This window comes from Aquarana catesbeiana, linkage group LG12 (assembly GCF_042186555.1).
Source record: "Aquarana catesbeiana isolate 2022-GZ linkage group LG12, ASM4218655v1, whole genome shotgun sequence".
NCBI classification, from domain to species: domain Eukaryota; kingdom Metazoa; phylum Chordata; class Amphibia; order Anura; family Ranidae; genus Aquarana; species Aquarana catesbeiana.
The window spans coordinates 12,759,946-12,779,826 of record NC_133335.1 but is presented as its reverse complement, the minus strand read 5'-3'; the positions used below and the strand labels follow the sequence as shown (position 1 = coordinate 12,779,826).

Sequence of the window (19,881 nt, the reverse complement as noted above, 5' to 3'; positions counted from 1 at the left end):
AGGCTGCATTTGATGGGCGCTGGTGAGGCTGCATTTGATGGGCGCTGGTGAGGCTGCATTTGATGGGCGCTTCATTAACAAGGTGGGGTTTACATGGGCAGGATAAAGGGGGTGGGGTCAGGGGTGGAGCCAGGGGGGCGGCCAAATGAGGTTTCGCCTAGGGCAGCGATGGCGAATCTTGGCACCCCAGATGTTTTAGAACTACATTTCCCCATGATGCTCAACTACACTGCAGAGTGCATGATCATCATAGGGAAATGTAGTTCCAAAACATCTGGGGTGCCCAGGTTCGCCATCGCTGCCCTAGGGTGTCAAAAATCCTTGCACCAGCCCTGGCTACTATAATGTTACTTTAATAACAATACATCTTGAGCACAAAATAATAACCTCTTATGTGCTTCAAGCTGAACACTCTTCATAGCTAGTTACTTAATATTACAAACTGGTTGAAATATGAGAGACGCTTTTCACACTCCATGGCGAAACCCTTCAAGCTCTGCTGCATTTTGCTTACACCAAAACCTGACAAACCTGTAAAACAAGTCACACCGGACACCGAGATGATAATAGTTTTTTTTCTTCTTTATTAAATCACAGCTGTTGGGAAACACGTTTGATACATTTCACGCTAAGACAGCACTTTCTCAAAGAGTTCTTTAGGAAAGTTCTGCATCGTATGAGCGAAACGCGTCAATATTTATAGCCTGCTGGCCATTATTTGGCCCGAGAAGAAATTTTAGTGGCATGTTGGTGTGTGGTGTTTTCTGGATACCCCAGTTTATACTTAAATCGAAGGTTGTGGCTCACTTCCTAGTATGGCAGCTCCGGCATGATGTTCATGCCGTTGGGTAGAACTGCATTGTAGGAGATGGCTAGTTTATGACTTGGGGTTAAGGTGCTGACTACAGTCATAATACAGTTTACAGGGGGTCAATGTTCAGCAAAGAAGAATATGTATGTATTTTTATATACACTATATCACCAAAAGTATTGGGACACCTGCCTTTACACGCACATGAACTTTAATGGCATCCCAGTCTTAGTCCGTAGGGTTCAATATTGAGTTGGCCCGTCCTTTGCCGCTATAACAGCTTCAACTCTTCTGGGAAGGCCGTCCACAAGGTTTAGGAGTGTGTCTATGGGAATGTTTGACCATTCTTCCAGAAGAGCATTTGTGAGGTCAGGCACTGATGTTGGATGAGAAGGCCTGGCTCGCAGTCTCCGCTCTATTCATCCCAAAGGTGTTCTATCGGGTTGAAGTCAGGACTCTGTGCAGCCCAGTCAAGTTCCTTCACCCCAAATTCGCTCATCCATGTCTTTATGGACCTTGGACCTTGTTTTGTGCACCGGTCCAAATCATTTGGTTGGGGGGGGGGGGGGGAATAATGGTGTGGGGTTTTTTTTTTTCAGGGGTTGGGATTGGCCCCTTAGTTCCAGTGAAGGGAACTCTTAAGACGTCAGCATACCAAGACATTTCGGACAATCTCATGCTCCCATCTTTGTGGGAACAGTTTGGGGACGGCCCCTTCCTGTTCCAACATGACTGCGCACCAGTGCACAAAGCAAGATCCATAAAGACATGGATGAGGGAGTTTGGGGTGGATGAACTGAACTGGCCTGCACAGAGTCCTGACCTCAACCTGATAGAACACCTTTGGGATGAATTCAAGTGGAGACTACAAGCCAGGCCTTCTCGTCCAACATCAGTACCTGACCTCACAAATGCGCTTCTGGAAGAATGGTCAAACATTCCCATAGACACACTCCTAAACCTTGTGGACAGCCTTCCCAGAAGAATTGAAGCTGTTATAGCTACAAAGGGTGGGGCCAACTCAATATTGAACCCTACGGACTAAGACGCCATTAAAGTTCATGTGTGTGTAAAGGCAGGCGTCCCAATACTTTTGGTAATATAGTGTATATGTTTGGTGCACCTTTAATTTGGATTCAGCAGCCTAAGGATGGCCTCGTAGAGTGATCTGTAGTAACTCATTCATACCACTAAAGTCTTTAGAGATTACACAGTCGGAACTAACTGTCTCTCAATAGTGGGGGCTATACAGGTAGTATGAATTAACGATGAATGGCGCCCAGTCGCAGCGCCATGCGATTAGGTCTGATTCATCACTACATTTGCGGTTTACACCATAAAGGCCATTTATCCCAATTGTCTAGCAACCGCGGTCTGGTGATACTGGCGTGCCGGAGTCAATGAGAGTCCTCCTCTGTGGTCTTCACTTTAGTTGAAGGTTGAAAAGCCAGTTTTTGGGTGAAGCAGTCATTTCTTTTCAGTTGCCTCCTCTGAAGAGTCAAATCCGGGACTGGCTTCTTCTTGGGATGCTTTCGTCTCGCGGGTTACTTCAACTCAGTGCCGGGACTAGGTCATCTAGAGCCCGGGGCGAACATGCCAAACTGCACCCCTCCCCCCAAGATGTATGAGCAATATGTGTCAGCAAAAATCCTCCCACAAAAACAGCAAGCACTAATCTGCATGCTTACCCCCTACGCATAAATCTCCCCCTCCACCCAATACAAATCTACCCCACTGCTGAAATACACCCTCCCAGCACAAATATCCCCCCCCAATAAAAGAAAATTCAATCCTCCTAGCACAAGTCCTATACCCCTATCAATTCCCCTCTTAGTACATACCATAGGTGTGCGTAGCCTAATGCATTAGGGTGTGCACCCTTAAGCTCAAACACACATGCATGAGTATGTATCTACATATATATGACCCCGGAACATTGATCTCCCTGCTGGCACAGTGAAAGAGAAAAGGATAAACACTTCTCTTATTGCAGAGCCGGTAAGAGGGAGATCTTTCCCATGATCCTGTTGCTACACAGAACGATAACACTAATGCGCATGGGGGAATTAGGGTGTGCCTGGGCACACCCGGCACACCCTGTGCGCACGCCTATGGTACATACCCTGTTTCCCCGAAAATAAGACCTAGCGTGATTGTCGGTGATGGCTGCAATATAAGCCCTACCCCCCAAATAAGCCCTAGTTAAAGTCCTTGTAGGTCTTATTTACAGGGTAGGGCTTATTTTTGTGGAAACAGGGTAGGGCTTATTTGGGGGGGTAGGGCTTATATTGCAGCTTTCACTGACAATCACGCTAGGCCTTATTTTCGGGCAAACAGGGTATCTCCCCCCCCCATCCCAAATTCCCCTAAATTACCATTCTCAGCACTCCCCCTCCAAAATTTCCCCTCCTAGAACAAGACTCATCCCTTGCAGCTCCCCAAATGCCCCCTTCCAACCAGGGCCATCTTTAATATTGATTGGACCCTGGGCAAACATATTTTCTTGGACCCTCCTGAATCCACTTATCAACTATTTGGGGGCAGTGCAGGGCTCAAGAGGCAGCTGTTTTGGGCCCCACAACAATGACAGGGCCCAGGACAGCTGCCCCTTTTGCCCTGTGTTAAAGATGGCCCTGCTTCCAACACACATCCCTTCTTCCCCAATCTCCTTGTGCCCCCCCCCACCCCACACACACACACACACACACACACACACACACACATGCTACCACAGTGCCCAGGGCAGCTTCCCCTCCTTCCCACCCCTTGTCCCAGCCCTTTTTCATCTCACTTTGTCTACTTTATCCTCGTTTTTGGAGATGCCGTTGTGCTTTAGTGGACAGGAGATGGGAGGGGCTTAGACAACAGACGGGTGCTGCTGTGTAGACCACCTACAGGGTCTGACCAGTCCCCGGTTGTTTATGTGAAGATGTTGGGATTTGTTATTTTATTGTAATGTGACCAGCATAAAATGGGCAGGTTAAGTAAAGCAGAGACAGATGCGGTGGTGATGTACAAAACCTGGTAACCTATAACGCACTTTGTGTGTGTGCTGCATTTTGATTGGCTGCAGGTCAGTTTCCCACTGAAGGTGCTTTTTCCTGGCGCATCTCCCGATTAAGCAATATGATGCATTTAAAGACTCAGAGCACACAATAAGGTTCTGTCTTCATTATTTGTTGGGTTTGCTTTCGGGTGGATGAGCAGTAAACATGGTCATAGATGACTCAGGCTTGAAAATGTACTGATGTCCTAGCAATCAATAACGTACCCCAATATTGACAGAAGAATATGGGACCTCTTCTGTCCAGACCTTCTCCACCTCAAGGCTCCCACTCTGCCGCTACAACCACACTGCAGGCCTTACAGCAATAAGACGGGCTCTGATAGGGACCCTGGCGTAAGGGGGAAGGGGGCTCTGATTGGGGTCACTGACCTAAGGGGAAGGGGGCTCTCTGATTGGGGTCACTGACCTAAAGGGGGGCTCTGATCGGGAACCCCAACCTATGGTTAAGGGGGCTCCGATTGGGAACTCCAGACCTAGGGGGAAAGGGGGCCATTGATGTAAGAGGGGGGGACTCTAATGGGGACCTCAGCCTAAGTAAAAGGGGGGTCTGATGGGATACCCTGACATACGGCAAAGGGGGCTCTGATGCGGGGCACACTGATTGGTACCCCAACCTAAAGGGGGACCCTGATGTAAGGGGGGGGCTCTGATAGGGGACTCTGACCTAAGGGAAAGCAGACTGATGGGGAAGACACTGATGGGTACCCCAACCTAAAGGGGGCTCTGATTGGGAACCCCAACCTAAGGGGAAGGGGGACTCTGATGGAGGGGACTCGAATAAGGACCCTGACCTAAAGGGAATGGGGCTCTGGTGGGATGCCCAGACATAAGGGGAAGGGGGCTCTGATGTAAAGGGGGAGGGGAGACTGATGGAGGGAGTTTTAGCCTAAGGGGAACTCTGATGGGACACTCCGACATAAGGGGAAGGGGGCTCCGACGGGACACTCCGACATAAGGGGAAGGGGGCTCCGACGGGACACTCCGACATAAGGGGAAGGGGGCTCTGATGGGATACCCCCCACATATGGGGAATGGGACTATGAAGGAAACCCTGACGTAAAGAGGGGGAGGAGAAAGGTACTCTGATGGGGACCCTGATGAAACAGGAAGAAGGCTCTGATAAGGGGGAGGGGCACACTGGTTGGTATCCCAACCTAAAGGGGACCCAGATGGGGACCATGATGTAAGGGGGGGAGGGTTTTTGATGGAGACTCCCAACACTGCGGACACTAAATGGGTCAGGGTGATAATTAGAATGAATAGAAATGCACAAAGAACACATGTTAAGTGTTCCAGTAATAAGGAGAGCCGGCAAAACTGTAATCCTTGAAGTGACGTTTATTGGTACATCAGAGTGACAATAAAACAATAAAGCTGACGCGTTTCGGCAATAGCCTTAGTCGTAGTGTTCCCCCCCAAGCATTCTCAGAGAGACACATCAACTATTTTCTAATAACTTACTGCTCTATGTTTTAGCGAAAGCAATTTTTTTGTATAGCCGCTACCATACCACTAAAATGTTTTTTTATTTATTTATAAAAAAATAAATAACCCTCGCAGTCAGGATACAAAAGACACTTTTTTTCAATGTGTGACCGCTTTTATTTTCTAAAAGCAGGTAGGAATTTTTTCATAGAATTTCTGGGCGCACATTTCTATGTAACGTCTTCACCGCATTTAAATGCAATAAATAAAAAAAAAAAAAAAAAAAGACAAAAACCTATTGAATAAAAACGGTAAACAAGTGGGAGCAGTACAAAGGGCGGCTGCTTTTCCACGACAGGCCCCGGTGTCAGCAGGTTTGGAGAATTAGCGCAGACGTCATAAAAACGAAATGAAATGAGGACAGATGAGAACGGAATTATTTGAACTCATTTTCCTCGATTCTGATAGAGTGGGTTCAGGTTTGATTCACCATCAACTTGGAACTTTTCCTTTATCCTAATGACATGAAGTCATTAAAAAAATTCAAACGTTCGACACTTGGCATTGCAAGCATTATGATGGACGCCAGCAGTGCGGGGGGGGGGGGGGTTGATATTTGAAGTATCTGGAGGGGTATTTGAAGATGGTTAATTTTTGTTTTTTCCTGAAAAAATGAACTTACCCTTTTTGGCAGCTGTTTGACATGAATGGTATCACAAGGCCTACAACATGCATGGCGTTAATAGTGAAACACACAATAAAGTAATACCTCGGATTGCGAGTAACGTGGTTTACGAGCGTTTTGCAACACGAGCTATTATTTATTTTATTTTTTTAAAATCCTGACTCGGTTTGAGAGCGTTGTCTCGCAAAACGAGCAGGATTCAAGCCTCTGCGTAGTGCAGTACCGCATTTGGCCAGAGGTGCGGGGGGCGCCGGTGACATTCAGAAACACACCGTTCCCGAGTGTCTCTGGCGCCCCCTCCCCACCTCTGGCCACATGCGGTACTGCATACAATAGAAGTCACTGTGGAACGAATTATCTGAGTTCCCATTGACTTCTATGGGGAAAACTCGCTTTGATATACGAGTGTTTTGGATTACAAGCATTCTTCTGGAACAAATTTTGCTCGTAATCCAAAGGTACTTCCGTAGCGTAAAATGGTTTCAAAAACAAGAGTAAGTCTGGCCATACACTATACAATTTTCTTGTTCAACTTTCCTTTTAGGATTTACCAAAACCATATAATACGAGGTCAAAACCAAAACCCTTTCAATTTATATGCAGGCAGGCCACTGCACTATATAGTTGAAGGTAAATCTAAAAAGGAAATTGCATAAGAAAATTGTATAGTGTATGGCCAGCATTACTCCACCCAGAGGGGGGAGGTTTTTTTTTTTTTTTATCTGTCAACAAAAGTGATCTCTGTACATTGCATGGATTTTAACAAACATTGTTGCAGATCGTTTCCTTTAGTTATTCTGAAGAAACAGTTGTTTGTCTGTGTCCATGTGCTGAGTCAAGGGGAGCGATCTTATAATTATCACTCGACTGGGCTCGAATGAGGAAAGTGGCAGGGTGTGCATCCCTTTAGACATTATTTCCCATTGGGAGTCTCACCAAAAAAAAAAGACTTGTTGCAGGGGATGCCCAAAATCTGACTTGTATCTTAGTGCAGACTTTTGGGAAAATCAGTGAGCCAATCACACAAGCAGGAAATTACATTTTTTTTTGGCTGGGGGTGGGGGTGGGGGGCGTTCTCTATATCATCTGTGTACAGAGCGCCTCTAGGTGGCCATATTGTATTTTACAGAAAACTACAGAGCTGCAGAATGAAAAGGAAAGGTCATTTTTATTAACATTCAATCCCAATATAACTGTATCGCAATTGTATACACTAGATTTTTTTTTTTTTTTTTTATAATTAACCCCCACCCCAAAAAAAAGTGGAGATACCCTTTGAAGTATAACTAAAGGCATTTTTTTTTTTTTTTTTGGAGAAGGATTAGAACCCCCATCAGGTTTTTATTGCCGTCTGTACCTCATTACAGTGTTTCATCCTTTGTATTTGTCCTGACCACTGTTTTACCAAGAGTGAAAGAAAGTCAAACATTTTGGGTCATCCCCAGAATAGGAAGAAAAAGGAAAATCTGTCAATGGGGACTCTAAATCTAGTGACAACCAAGGATTCTCTTTTCTTGTTTTAGCCATGTATGGGACAAATGGGGCAAATCTCCCCAATGGGGTTACAGATGCTAAAAACCATGATAGGGGTCAAGGGCCACCCAAGATGGGATGGCCACGGCACAACCCCTAAATCGTTAAGGAGCCAATGACGTGGCTCCGTACCCCATGTGATCAGCTGTGTCCAATTGTCCAATCCAGTGGTGGCTGTTTTTTTTTTTTTTTTTTTGGGGGGGGGGCACAAACAAATAATTCACTATTTTCACACAACTTGGTGGGCTCAGGACGCAGTGCGCTTTTTTTTCCCCATTTTATAAGCCAGTTAGAGCCTCAGGCTCTAATCACGTGCTTAAAAAAAAAAAAAAAAGAACCGATTGGAATCCATGCGTCCAGCATGTAGATCAGAAAGCCGGACGCATGGATGGGGGGGGGGGGGCGGAGCCCGTGCGCCCCTAATGGACGGGTCACCACTGGTACAGTCACATGTAAAACACAGAAGTGACAGTAATTGGCTCTCCGCGGCTCACACTGACAGAGTGTGAGGAGAGCCAATCAGTGGCATCTCCTAACGGGGGGGGGAGGGGCAGATAATCAATGCCCATCGGCAATGCTCATCAGTGCCGCCTATCAATGCCCATAAGTGCTGCATATTAGTGTCGCCTCATGAGTGCCACTCATCAGTGCTGCATATTAGTGCCTACTCATCTGTGCCATCTCATGAGTGCCACCAATCAGTGCCACGTTACTGCCTCCTCATCCGTGCCTTGAGTGCTGCCTATCATTGCCCATGAGTGCCACCCATCAGTGCTGCATATTAGTGCCTACTCATCTGTGCCATCTCATGAGTGCCACATGTTACTGCCTCCTCGTCCATGCCATGAGTGCCGCCTATCATTGCCCATAAGTGCCACATATTACTGCCTCCTCATCCGTGCCATATATCAGTGCCGCCACATCAGCGAAGGAGAAAAATTTGACGGAATCTAAGAAAACATTTTTATTTTATTTTTTTTTCAAATTGTTTGGTCTTTTTTTCATTTATTTAGCAAACAAACAATAAAAGCCCCAGTGGTGATTAGATACCACCAAAAGAAAGCTCTATTTGTGTGAAAGATAAAAAAAAAAAAAAAAAAAAAAAAAAATGTCATATGCAGTACAGTGCTGCATAATTGTCAAAGAGTGACAGCGCTGAAAATCGGGCTGGACAGGAAGGGGGTGAAAGTGCCCGATTTTGAAGTGGTTAAAAGGGCAAAATGGGACTTCATATACAAAAATGAACCACCACACACACAAATGTTGCAAAAATGCAATAATAGTTTTATATAAGGCAATTGTGACATGTGTTCAATCACCACATCCAGACACCAGAATGCAAAAAAAAAAGAACTTTGCCAGCAGTATTGGGAAAAGCACAGCTAATACTAAACATGACTACACACATCCAACCAAAAATCCATGTCCCAATACACGATCCCCACACATATTATAGGAAGAACAATGTTTAATAACTAAAACTGCTACAATGTTTATACCGCACTCTATACCTCTCCTCCCCCATGTGTACCACCTACCTTCCACACTCCACTCCTATCTCACCTCTCCTGTCTGCAGGGACACGCCCACCTGACTGCTAATCACAACTCACCTGTGCAGCCAGCCAATCACCTGCCAAGATATGAGACTCCACCCCCCCTCAATCACTCACAGGTGTTTAAAGCTGCAGAAGCAATTTACAGAGCTAAGAAGTGAAGACAGTAAAATACCAAAACTACATTGAGGTGCCCTCAAAAGCAAATGAACCAGCTGCCCATTTGCAATGTGAACCAGGGCTGAGGGCCAGTTCACATCACATGCAGCCCAGTGCAGCAAAAACGCATGAAAAGTAGGTTATATGGTTTTCAATGGTCTAGTTCCCATCAGTGCTTGCAGTCCCAGTGCGTTCCAGTTCCAAAAAAAAAAAAAAAGTAGAACATGCTGCTTTTTTTTCCTGCACTGAATTGTACTGGAACGCAGTAAAACGCATCAAAAAACGCACCGAAACACACATGTTCTTATGTAAGGTTAAGAAAAAAAAAAGGGGGGAATAAATGCACTGGACTGCATCAGAAACGCGCCAAAAACGCGCATGCAGAAAAGCATCTGGAACGCATCCGGACAGCGTTTCTATGGTGTGAACTGGCCCTAAATAAGGAAATGTGTGCTGCAGTGCATTGTTGGTGCATTCCTGTGTGTTTTTGATGCATTTTACCCTGTTCCAGTACAGTCCAGTGCAGGAAAAATGCAGCATGTTCTATTTTTTTTTTTTCTGGATCTGAAATGCACTGGTGTGAACTATGCCATTGAAAACCATATAACCTACTATCCATGCGTTTTTGATGCAGAAAAAAAAAAAACCCTGCACTGGACTGAATGTGGTGTGAACCGGCCCTAAATAAGGACATGTGCGTTCCAGTGCGTTTTTGATGTTTTACTGCGTTCCAGTACAGTCCAGTGCAGGAAAAATGCGGCATGTTCTACTTTCTTTTATTTCTGGAACTGCAACAACTATGCCATTGAAAACCATATAAACTACTTTTCATGCGTTTTTGATGCAGGGAAAAAAAAAACACGCACTGGACTGCATGCTTTAACTGACAATTGCGCGGTTGTGCGATGTTGTACCCAAACAAAATTGTCGTCCTTTTTTACCACAAATAACTATTTTAGCTATTTTCTTTTGGTGGTATTTAATCACCTATGCCTTTTTTTTTTTTTTTGCGTTATAAACAAAAAAAAAAGAGCGACGATTTTGAAAATTTCTTCCTCAGTTTAGGCCGATATGTATTCTTCTACATATTTTTGGTAAAAAATAAAAATCGCAATAAGCGTATTTTGATTGGTTTGCGCAAAAGTTATAACGTCTACAAAATAGGGGATAGATTTATTTTATTTTTATTATTTCTTTTATAATTTTTTTTACTAGTAATGACGGCGATTTCTAGTGGGACTTGCGACATCGCGGCAGACAGATCAGACACTTTTTTGGGACCATTGACATTTATACAGCAAACAGAGCTATAAAAATGCACTGATTACTGTATAAATGTCACTGGCATGGAAGGGGCTAACACTAGGGGGGCGATCAAGGGGTTAAATGTGTTCCCCGGGAGGTGTTTCTAACTGTGGGGGGGAGGGGACTGCCTGGAGGAGGAGACATATTGCTGTTCCTGATCACTAGGAACAGCAGATCTCTCTCCTCTCCTGTCAGAATGGGGATCTGTGTTTACGCACACAGATCCCCGTTCTGGCTCTCTGTGGAGCGATCACGGGTGGCCGCGGACATCGTGGCCTGCCGGCCACGTGCATCGCCCCCCCCCCCCGCCGTGCAGTGGGTGCGCGGGCACCTGCTACAGCTCTTAAAGGGGCCGGCGTACAGCTACGGCGATTTGCGGGAATGAGCCGACCTGCCACGGTATAATGACGGCGGCTGGTCGGCAAGTGGTTAAAAGATATCCACACTGACACAAAGGCTGCTATTACTGGGCCTCTGAAAATGCTAATTGCTTGGCTGTCGCCTTATAATTGACCGATCTCCACGCTTGTAGTGGGTCATTGGTTCCTAATACTGATTCCATTGAATCAGACTGACAGCCAGGCAACTAGCATGTTGAAGGGAGCAGTTGCAGTCTCTATGTTGTCTTGAAAATGTTTGTTGGGAGAAATTCAGAGATTAGCATTGCTGTTCCCCCCTCCCTCCCCATTCTGAAAATGCTGTTTGCTTGGCTGTGTCTAGCATCAACACATACCGTAGAGACACTTACCCAGAATAAATGTTCAGATCAGAAAAAGTGGGAATGAAATCTGCTTACGTGTTTTGAGTCAGTGACTTCGATAGGACTGAAGCTGGAGGGATAGACATGGCAGTAGGAGGTCACTAATGGATTTCTCCCCCCCCCCCCCTGTGTTCTAGAAGATTCTAGAATTACAGTGGGAAGAAGAACAGAGGAAGCAGCCTGAATTTTTGGGTCTTCAGCCAATCTCTGGGGATGTGTGCCCAGAAGGTGGTGAAGGAGGTCATAAATATACTGGGGCCTGAGGCAGATTTCCTGGTCCAGTCCTGCTGGAGGAGACCACTGGGGGCAGAATTTCTGAATGTGTTATCTACTGTAGAACAGTGGTTCTCAACCTCAGTCCTCAAGTACCCCCAACAGGCCATGGTTGCAGGTTTTCCTTTACCTTGCACAGGTGCTTTAAATCAGAGTCAATGGCTCAGTATTTGGACAGCTATTAAGAGAAATTCCCAAAACATGGCCTGTTGGGGTACTTGAGGACAGGGTTGAGAACCACTGACCTAGAAGACATCAATGTCCCAGCTAAGGCTTCGGGCCTATTCGAAAAATGCTTAGTCCTGGAGTTAGTTTGGGTCTGGAGAAGTTCACTGGAGAGAGCCAGGAGGAGGTTGGGGGGTGGGAAGTGTCCAGCTGTCCTATGGTGGTATTGGCTCACGTCTTCCTCACTGGATTGGGCCTGGCGGATATTGGAAAGAGAAAAACAATGATTCTGTGACCGTGTGAGTAACTAACCATGGCCCCCGCAAAGGTAATGATCATGTGCAGCTCTATTCTGGTCCATTGGGAAAAGTCCTAGTCTCCTGCCAGCAATAGATTATGTGGGTCCATTTTTGTGTAGCTCAGCAAGCTAGAGAAGAGAAGAGGGCTCCAAGTGTTTAGTTCTTCAGTTCTGGGGTATCCCATGCTCCCTCACCCTGTCCAAGTTCTATGTTCCAATAAAACCAAAAAAGACACCCCTAGACTGTTCCTTTGAGCCAATGAAAGAATGGAGAACATGCTATGCACCTGGCTGTGTGTGCCCCAACTGGGGGAATAAGCCCAAATTCACCAGCAGCTCTTTTGGGTTTTTTTTTTTTTAACATAGTTGACCACCTTTGGGTTGGGAAGTTGGAAGGTTGCCCCATGTTGCCAACTTCCCAACTCCTTAACTGTATGGACGGATGAATAAGGGATTTCTTTTGCTTTGTTCTACAGATACCTGGTACAGGTGAAGCGGGAAGAACTCGTATTTTATTGCTCGCAGCAGCTGGAGCCGAAGAAAATCAGCGTCAGCCTATCGGAATGTTTCGTGACCTCCGGAACCCAAACCTCTGCCACCTTCTGCATTGACAGCAAGGCTAACAAGTACATGTAAGTACCACTGGAATAAAACACACCTAGCTGAAAAAAAAAAAAAAAAGGCGAAATGAGGCTTGCAGTGGGAGTGGCCACTCTTTTCCTCCAATACATTGTACTGCATTACCAGGGGGGTAAGTAGCTCTGTTGCCTTAGTGCATTAGGATGCCTTTCAGAATGCAGTGCCTTAGGTTGTGGTGATATATCACAACCAGGGCCGTTGACCCTGGGCAAACATTTTCTTGGGCCCTCCCGAATCTACTTATCAACTATTTGCAGACAGTGCAGGCACAAGGGGAAGCTGCCTTGGGCTCCACAACAATGACTGGGCCCGGGGCAGCTGCCCCTTTTTGCCCTGTGTAAAAGACGGCCCTGATCACAACACACTGGCGTGAGGCCAGCCAACCTGAACTCTTACCACCTAGCCTAACTCCTAATATAAACCTAACCCAACCTCCTCCAAGCCCCCGAGTCTGCATTCACACTATAGACTTTCAAGAACGTGTGCAAAATCGTGCCCCTGCTGCAGCCCCTCATCTTGTGACTTGCTACATAGTTACAATGTACAGTCTGATCACTGCAGGAGGGGAGACTGAGGAAATGCTTTTTCCTGCCTGCAGCAAACCAATGACATCATCTCAGCCTAGGCACAAAGTCACTGACAGGAACTCAAGGACAGCTTATAATTAATAAAAGATGAAGGTTTCCAGCTAAATGTTACTTTGTATATTGTGATATCAGGAGATGATCAGAAGACTTGTAAAGTTACTTTGCGGAATAGTTAACGCCTCTCAGCTGAAGCGGAGGAGATCCAATGTCAGGGATAAAAGCGGAGAGCTCATCCTTCCTTTTGTTAGCAATGGCGCTCCTTCTAGGAGGATAATACATAAGTACAGAGAACGCCATGTACAGTATATGAGAAGTGACTGTACTGCACTACCAGCACATCATAGACTACCGAGCCCATCCCCCACCCCTCCATTACCTCCGCACAGCCTAATCTATTGTTACAAAAGAACACAGAGAATCCCCCCTTCATTTCTATTCCTCCTCTCCCCCCTCCCCCCATCTCTCAACTTCTCTTTTTCTCCCCCCATCTCTCTACATCTCTATCCCTCCCCTCCCCTCTTCTTTTTTTTCTCTCCCATCTCTCCCCCCCACCCTCCTCCTCTCTCCCATCTGTCAATTTCTTTATCCACCCTTCCTCCTCCTTCTTTCTTTCCCCTCCCATTTTTCTCTTTATCTCTTCCCCTCTCTCCTGTCTCTCCCCCCTCTATTCCCCCCCCCATTTCTACTCCCCATCTCTCTCCCCTCTCCCTCCCCCACTCTTCACTTTTTCTCTTCGCCTTTATCCTGTCTCCTCTATTTCTCCCCCATCTCTCACCTCCCCCCCCATTTTGATCCCTTCTCTCTCTCCCCCTTTTCTATTTGTCACCCCCCCATCTCTAAATTTCTCCCCCTACCTCTTCCCTCCTTTGTTCCCCCTCTCTCTCTTCCCCCTCTTCCCTCCACTATCCCCCCCTTCTCATCCTGTTTTTCTCCCCCTCTTTCCCCCGTCTTTTTTTCCCCCTCTTCCTCCCCCATCTACCCCGTTCCCCCTATATTTCTCCCCCACTCTCTTTTTCTCTTTGTCTTTCTCCTGTTCCTATATCTCTCTATTTCTCCCCCATCAACCACTCCCCCCCCCCGTTTCTACCCCTCCTCTCTCTCTCTCTCCCCTCTCTCTCTTCCCTCTCACTCTCCCCTCTCTCTATTTGTCCCCCCCCCTCTCCTCCTCTTTTTTTATCCCCCTTCACTATGTCTCCCCCTCTCTCTCCCCCACTCTTGACTTTTTCTGTTTGCCTTTATCCTGTCTCTATATTCCATTATTTCTCCACCATCTCTCAATCCCCCCCCCCCCCCATTTCGACCCCTTCTCTCTCCCCCCTTTCTATATGTCCCCTCCCCACCTGTCTCTAAATTTCTTTTCCCTCCTTTATTCCCCCCTCTCTCTTCCCCCTCTCTGCCCCCCCTTCTCATCCTGTTTTTTCTCCCCCTTTCTTCCCCTTCTGTTTTCCCCTTCTTCCTCCCCCCTCTACCCCCTATATTTCTCCACCACTCTCTTTTTCTCTTTGTCTTTCTCCTGTTCCTATATTTCTCTACCCCCCCTCTCTCTCCCCCCCTCTCTCTATTTGGGCCCCCCCTCTCCTCCTCTCTTTTTTCTCCCCCTCTCTCTCCCCCCACTCTTCTTTCTCCCACCCCCTCCCATCTCTAAATTTCTCCCCCTCTCTCTTCCCCCCTCTATCCCCCCCTTCTCCTCACCTGTTCTTCTCCCCCTCTCCCCCCCCCCCTCTATTTTCCCCCCTCATCCTCTTTTTCTCTTCGCCTTTCTCCTGTTTCTATATTTCTCTGTCTCCCCCATCCCCCCCCATTTCTACCCCCTATTTATTTCCTCCCTTTCTATTTGACCCCCCCTCCCCTCTTCTTTAATTTCCCCTCCCTCTTTCTCTCCCCCCACTCTTCTCTTTTTTCTCCCCTCCTCTCTCCTGTCTCTAAATTTCTCCTCCCTTCTCTCTCCCCCCTTTCCTCCCTCTATATCTCCCCCCTCTTTCTCACCTTGCCCCCGTCTCTATCTCCCTCTATTTCTCAACCCCCCCTTTTCTCCTCCCCCACCCCGGTATGAATCTATATTTGATCACAATGTAACAATGGTGTGACTGCTGTCATAGTTTTGTATTTGGAATGAGTTGTGTCTTCCCCTCTCTGGGGACGGATAATGATGTCACTGCTAATCCTGACAATCAGGAGGCCGTCTATTCAGCATTATGGAAATCACAGCTTAGCAAACAGTTCTGGGTGACACCTGACCCTGGGATACAGATTTTTTTATCTTTTTTATCCATGCTGTACAAAAACTCTCCCTGATATTATATTAACCCCTCGGTGACCACTTTTTTTGGACCATTGCCCTATATTGTTTTTTCAGCAGTTCAAATTACACAAGCAGAGCCACGCATGCGCGGTATGTTGTGGCATGTTTCAGCAACCCTCACATCTCTCCGACAAGTTTTCTGACTCCAAAAATCTTGTAGGTAAACAAACTGTCCTAGCTGGTGATCATGGCCATCTGATACAAGTCAAGCCCTGCTTTGACCCATAAGGTAGAGAGGGATGGATTGTTACACTTACCCTATACATATTGTTTGTACAAAGGAAAGGATCATCCGTGGAGTCCCTAGGATTGATGTAAGACTGGCAACCTCAGCCTGGACCCCAGCCAGGCCACACCTCCAACGTGTTTCGCTCTGTCCCTTGGAGCTTAATCATGGGGAACACACACAGTGGGGAAAATAATTATTTGATCCCCTGCAGATTTTGTAGTTTTACCCACTTACAACACATGATACAAATGTTATAAATTGAGTTGCAGTTCAATGAGTAAAATAAGTATTTGGTCCCCAAGCAAAACATGACTTAGTACTTGGTGGAGAAACCCTTGTTGGCAAGCACAGAAGTCAGACGTTTCTTGTAGTTGGTGACCAGGTTTACACACATCTCAGGAGGGATTTTGGTCCACTCTTCTTTACAGATCTTCTCTAAATCCTTAAGATTTTCTTGGCTGTCGCTTGGCAACTCGAAGTTTCAGCTCTCCATAAATTTTCTATAGGATTAAGGTCTGGAGACTGGCTAGGCCACTCTATGACCTTAATGTGCTTCTTCCTGAGTCACTCCTTTGTTGCCTTGGCGGTATGTTTTGGGTCATTGTCATGCTGGAAGACCCATCCATGACCCATCTTCAGTGTTCTGGCTGAGGGAAGAAGGTTCTCATCCAAGATTTTAAAATACTTGGCCCCGTCCATTGGCCCCTCAATGCGGAAAAGTCGGCCTGTACCTTTAGCAGAGAAACAGCCCAAAAGCATCATGTTTCCACCTCCATGCTTGACTGTAGGGTCATGGTATTCTTAGGGTCATAGTCAGCATTTGTCTTCCTACAAACACGTTGAGTCGAGTTGATGCCAAAGAGCTCAATTTTTTGTACTTATTTGACCACAGCACTTTCTCCCAATCCTTCTCTGAATCATTTAGATGTTCATTGACAATCTTCAGATGTTGTACACATGCCTTCTTGAGGAGGGGGGCCTTGCGGGCGCTGCAGGATTTCAATCCATGGCGGAGTATTGTGTTACCAATGGTTTGTTTGGTGACCGTGGTCCCAACTGCCTTGAGGTCATTCACAAGCTCCTCCCCTGTAGTTCTGGGCTGATCCCTCACTTTTCTCATGATCATCCTCACCCCATGAGGAGAAACTTTGCATGGAGCTCCAGACCGAGGGCGATTGATGGTTATTTTGTATTTCTTCTATTCGCGAATAATCGCTCCAATAGTTGTCTCCTTCTCACCAAGCTTCTTGATGTTGGTCTTGTAGCCCATTCCAGCCTTGTGCAGGTCTACAATCCTGTCCCTGACGTCCTTTGACAGCTCTTTGGTCTTGCCCATGATGATGAGGTTTGAATGGAGGAAAGAGATTCTGTGGACAGGTGTCTTTTATACACATAACAAGTTGTTGTTAGGAGAACCTTCTTATATTGACAGGACTATCTGTGTACCACATGAGCACCTACTGTAGCCAGAATTATTGTTGGTTGGTAGGGTTGTATCATGTGTTTGTATTCTGGATTTTTGGTTGATATTCTGTCTCTATCAAATAAAATACACCTATGATAACAATTATAGACCCATTCATTTCTTTGTAAGTGGGCAAAGTTACAAAATCTGCAGGGGGTCAAATCATTATTTTCCCCACTGTATACACACCGTAGCTGAGAAAAAAACAACAATAAAAAGACCTAATGAAGAGAATTTCCTTGACTTCCTATCCAGTCAACAGGGTGCCACCGGGACAGGAAGTGAGGAAAAAAACACAGTACTATCCAAACCAAAAAATAAAATTTTGACTTTCAACTGGGAGGATCACAGTATCTTTCGGCTCTTTGACTCTTCGACTGACTCAGTTGGCCAGTTATTGCAATGGGAAAAGACTATGGGGGGAGAGATTGGATCATTTTGGCTGACGGCCTATGGTACACATGGAGGAGTGTAAAACAAAAATCACCATCTCATTCCCTCAGCCAGCTTAATAAAAAAAGTCGATCCTGTAAAAGGCATTTAAAGCTAATTTTGAAGAAATAATATCCTTTGCCAACATTTACAAAAAGTGATGCCAAATGTAAACTAATTAGCTTCTAAACAACTCAGCACTGCATATACAGAGAGGAGTGGAGTGACTCCACCACAAAATTACAGATTGCCTTTGGCAAAATGTTGGTGAGAAGAAAACTATCAATTTCACGTAAATAATATATATATATATATATATATATAAATAAATCTGTCTCACTGGTGTGTGTAGGACTTCACTGCAAAATTAAGGTTTGGCCTTTCACTACGTTTCCCTGAGGATAAAAATATCAATATCACCTGGGAATAGTTTCTTAGCAAAAAAAAAATATATATATATATAAATGTATAAACAAATAAATACATTAAATAAATAAAAACATAATAAATCTATTTTTTTAAATTTCATTTAGAGGACATGCGTTTTTTGATGTATCCACAATCTCACTGCAAAATTACAGATTTTGCCTTTTTTACAAAGTTAGTCAGGAGAAAATGATCAATTTCATCTAAAAATAGTTGCTTTGAAAAAAAAAAAAAAGAAAAAAAAATTAAATAAATTGACTTTCTTTTGTATTTTACTTAGAGGGCGTGCGTTTTTGGGTGCATCTAGGACAGTGATGGTGAACCTTGGCACCCCAGATGTTTTGGAACTACATTTCCCATGATGCTCATGCACTCTGCAGGTTAGTTGAGAATCATGGGAAATGTAGTTCCAAAACATCTGGGGTGCCAAGGTTCACCATCACTGATCTAGGATTTCACTGCAAAATTACAGATTTCGACAAATTCTTGTTGAGGAAAAGAAAAAAACAATCAGTTTCACCCAGGAATAGTTTCTTTGCAAAATAAAATAAATGCAAAAATATACTCCTTCATTAATTTTTTTATTTTGGTGTGTCTTTTTGGATATGTCTAACGTAGTTTTTTTTAAGTTTTTTTAATTGTGTTATTTCCTTTTTATCTGTGATTTTTTTTTTTCTTTCTGAATAAAATGTAAAATAATGAGGCTAACGGTGGGTTCATTTTTGACAGAAGAGGTTTAGGATAGCTGAGCAGGGATTTTATCATTCTCAGGAGCCAATAAAAGACCGTTGTACCCTTGAAAAAAAAAAAAAAGTGTATTCTTTTTTTGACCCCAACGCAGTTTGGCGAAATGGCAAAACTTCATAGAAAACTCCAGATTTTTGCCAAAATTTTAGTAAAATTAAAACTTTTAATACAGTATGGCCAAAAACTGCCAAAAATGGTAATTGGATCTCTCACATTATGCAACCATTTTAACTCAGCACAGCATAGAGAAGGAGAAATCAGGCTTTCAGTCACTGACAGGCACCACCCTTCCCATGACAGGCACCACCTTTCCTATGACAGACACCACTCTTCCCATGACAGGCACCGCCCTTCCCATGACAGGCACTACCCTTCATATGACAGGCACCACCCTTCATATGACAGGCACCACCCTTCATATGACAGGCACCACCCTTCCCATGATAGGCACCACCCTTTCCATGACAGACCCCACCCTTCCCATGACAGGCACCACCCTTCCCATGACAGGCACCACCCTTCATGTGACAGGCACCACCCTTCCTATAACAGGCACCACCCTTCATATGACAGGCACCACCCTTCATATGACAGGCACCGCCCTTCCCATGACAGGCACCGCCCTTCATATGACAGGCACCACCCTTCCTATGACAGACACCGCCCTTCCCATGACAGGCACCACCCTTCCTATGACAGGCACCGCCCTTCCTATGACAGGCACCGCCCTTCCTATGATAGGCACCACCCTTCCAATGACAGACATCACCCTTCCCAAGACAGGCACCACCCTTCCCATGACAGGCACCGCCCTTCCCATGACAGACACCACCCTTCCTATGACAGGCACTACCCTTCCTATGACAGGCACCGCCCTTCCCATGATAGGCACCACCCTTTCCATGACAGGCACCGCCCTTCCTATGACAGTCAGGCACCACCCTTCCTATGACAGGCACCACCCTTTCCATGACAGGCACCACCCTTTCCATGACAGGCACCGCCCTTCCTATGACAG

The 19,881-nt window shown here is 45.6% G+C and overlaps 1 protein-coding gene across 1 annotated transcript in view; it reads left to right on the top strand.

The window, feature by feature from the left end:
• LOC141113900 (uncharacterized) overlaps positions 1–19,881 on the top strand; it is a 158,204-nt gene that overhangs the window by 59,607 nt on the left and 78,716 nt on the right. The window contains exon 6 of the mRNA XM_073607245.1: positions 12,513–12,668. Coding sequence (XP_073463346.1) covers positions 12,513–12,668 — 156 coding nt within the window. The remainder of the gene's footprint in view (positions 1–12,512; positions 12,669–19,881) is intronic.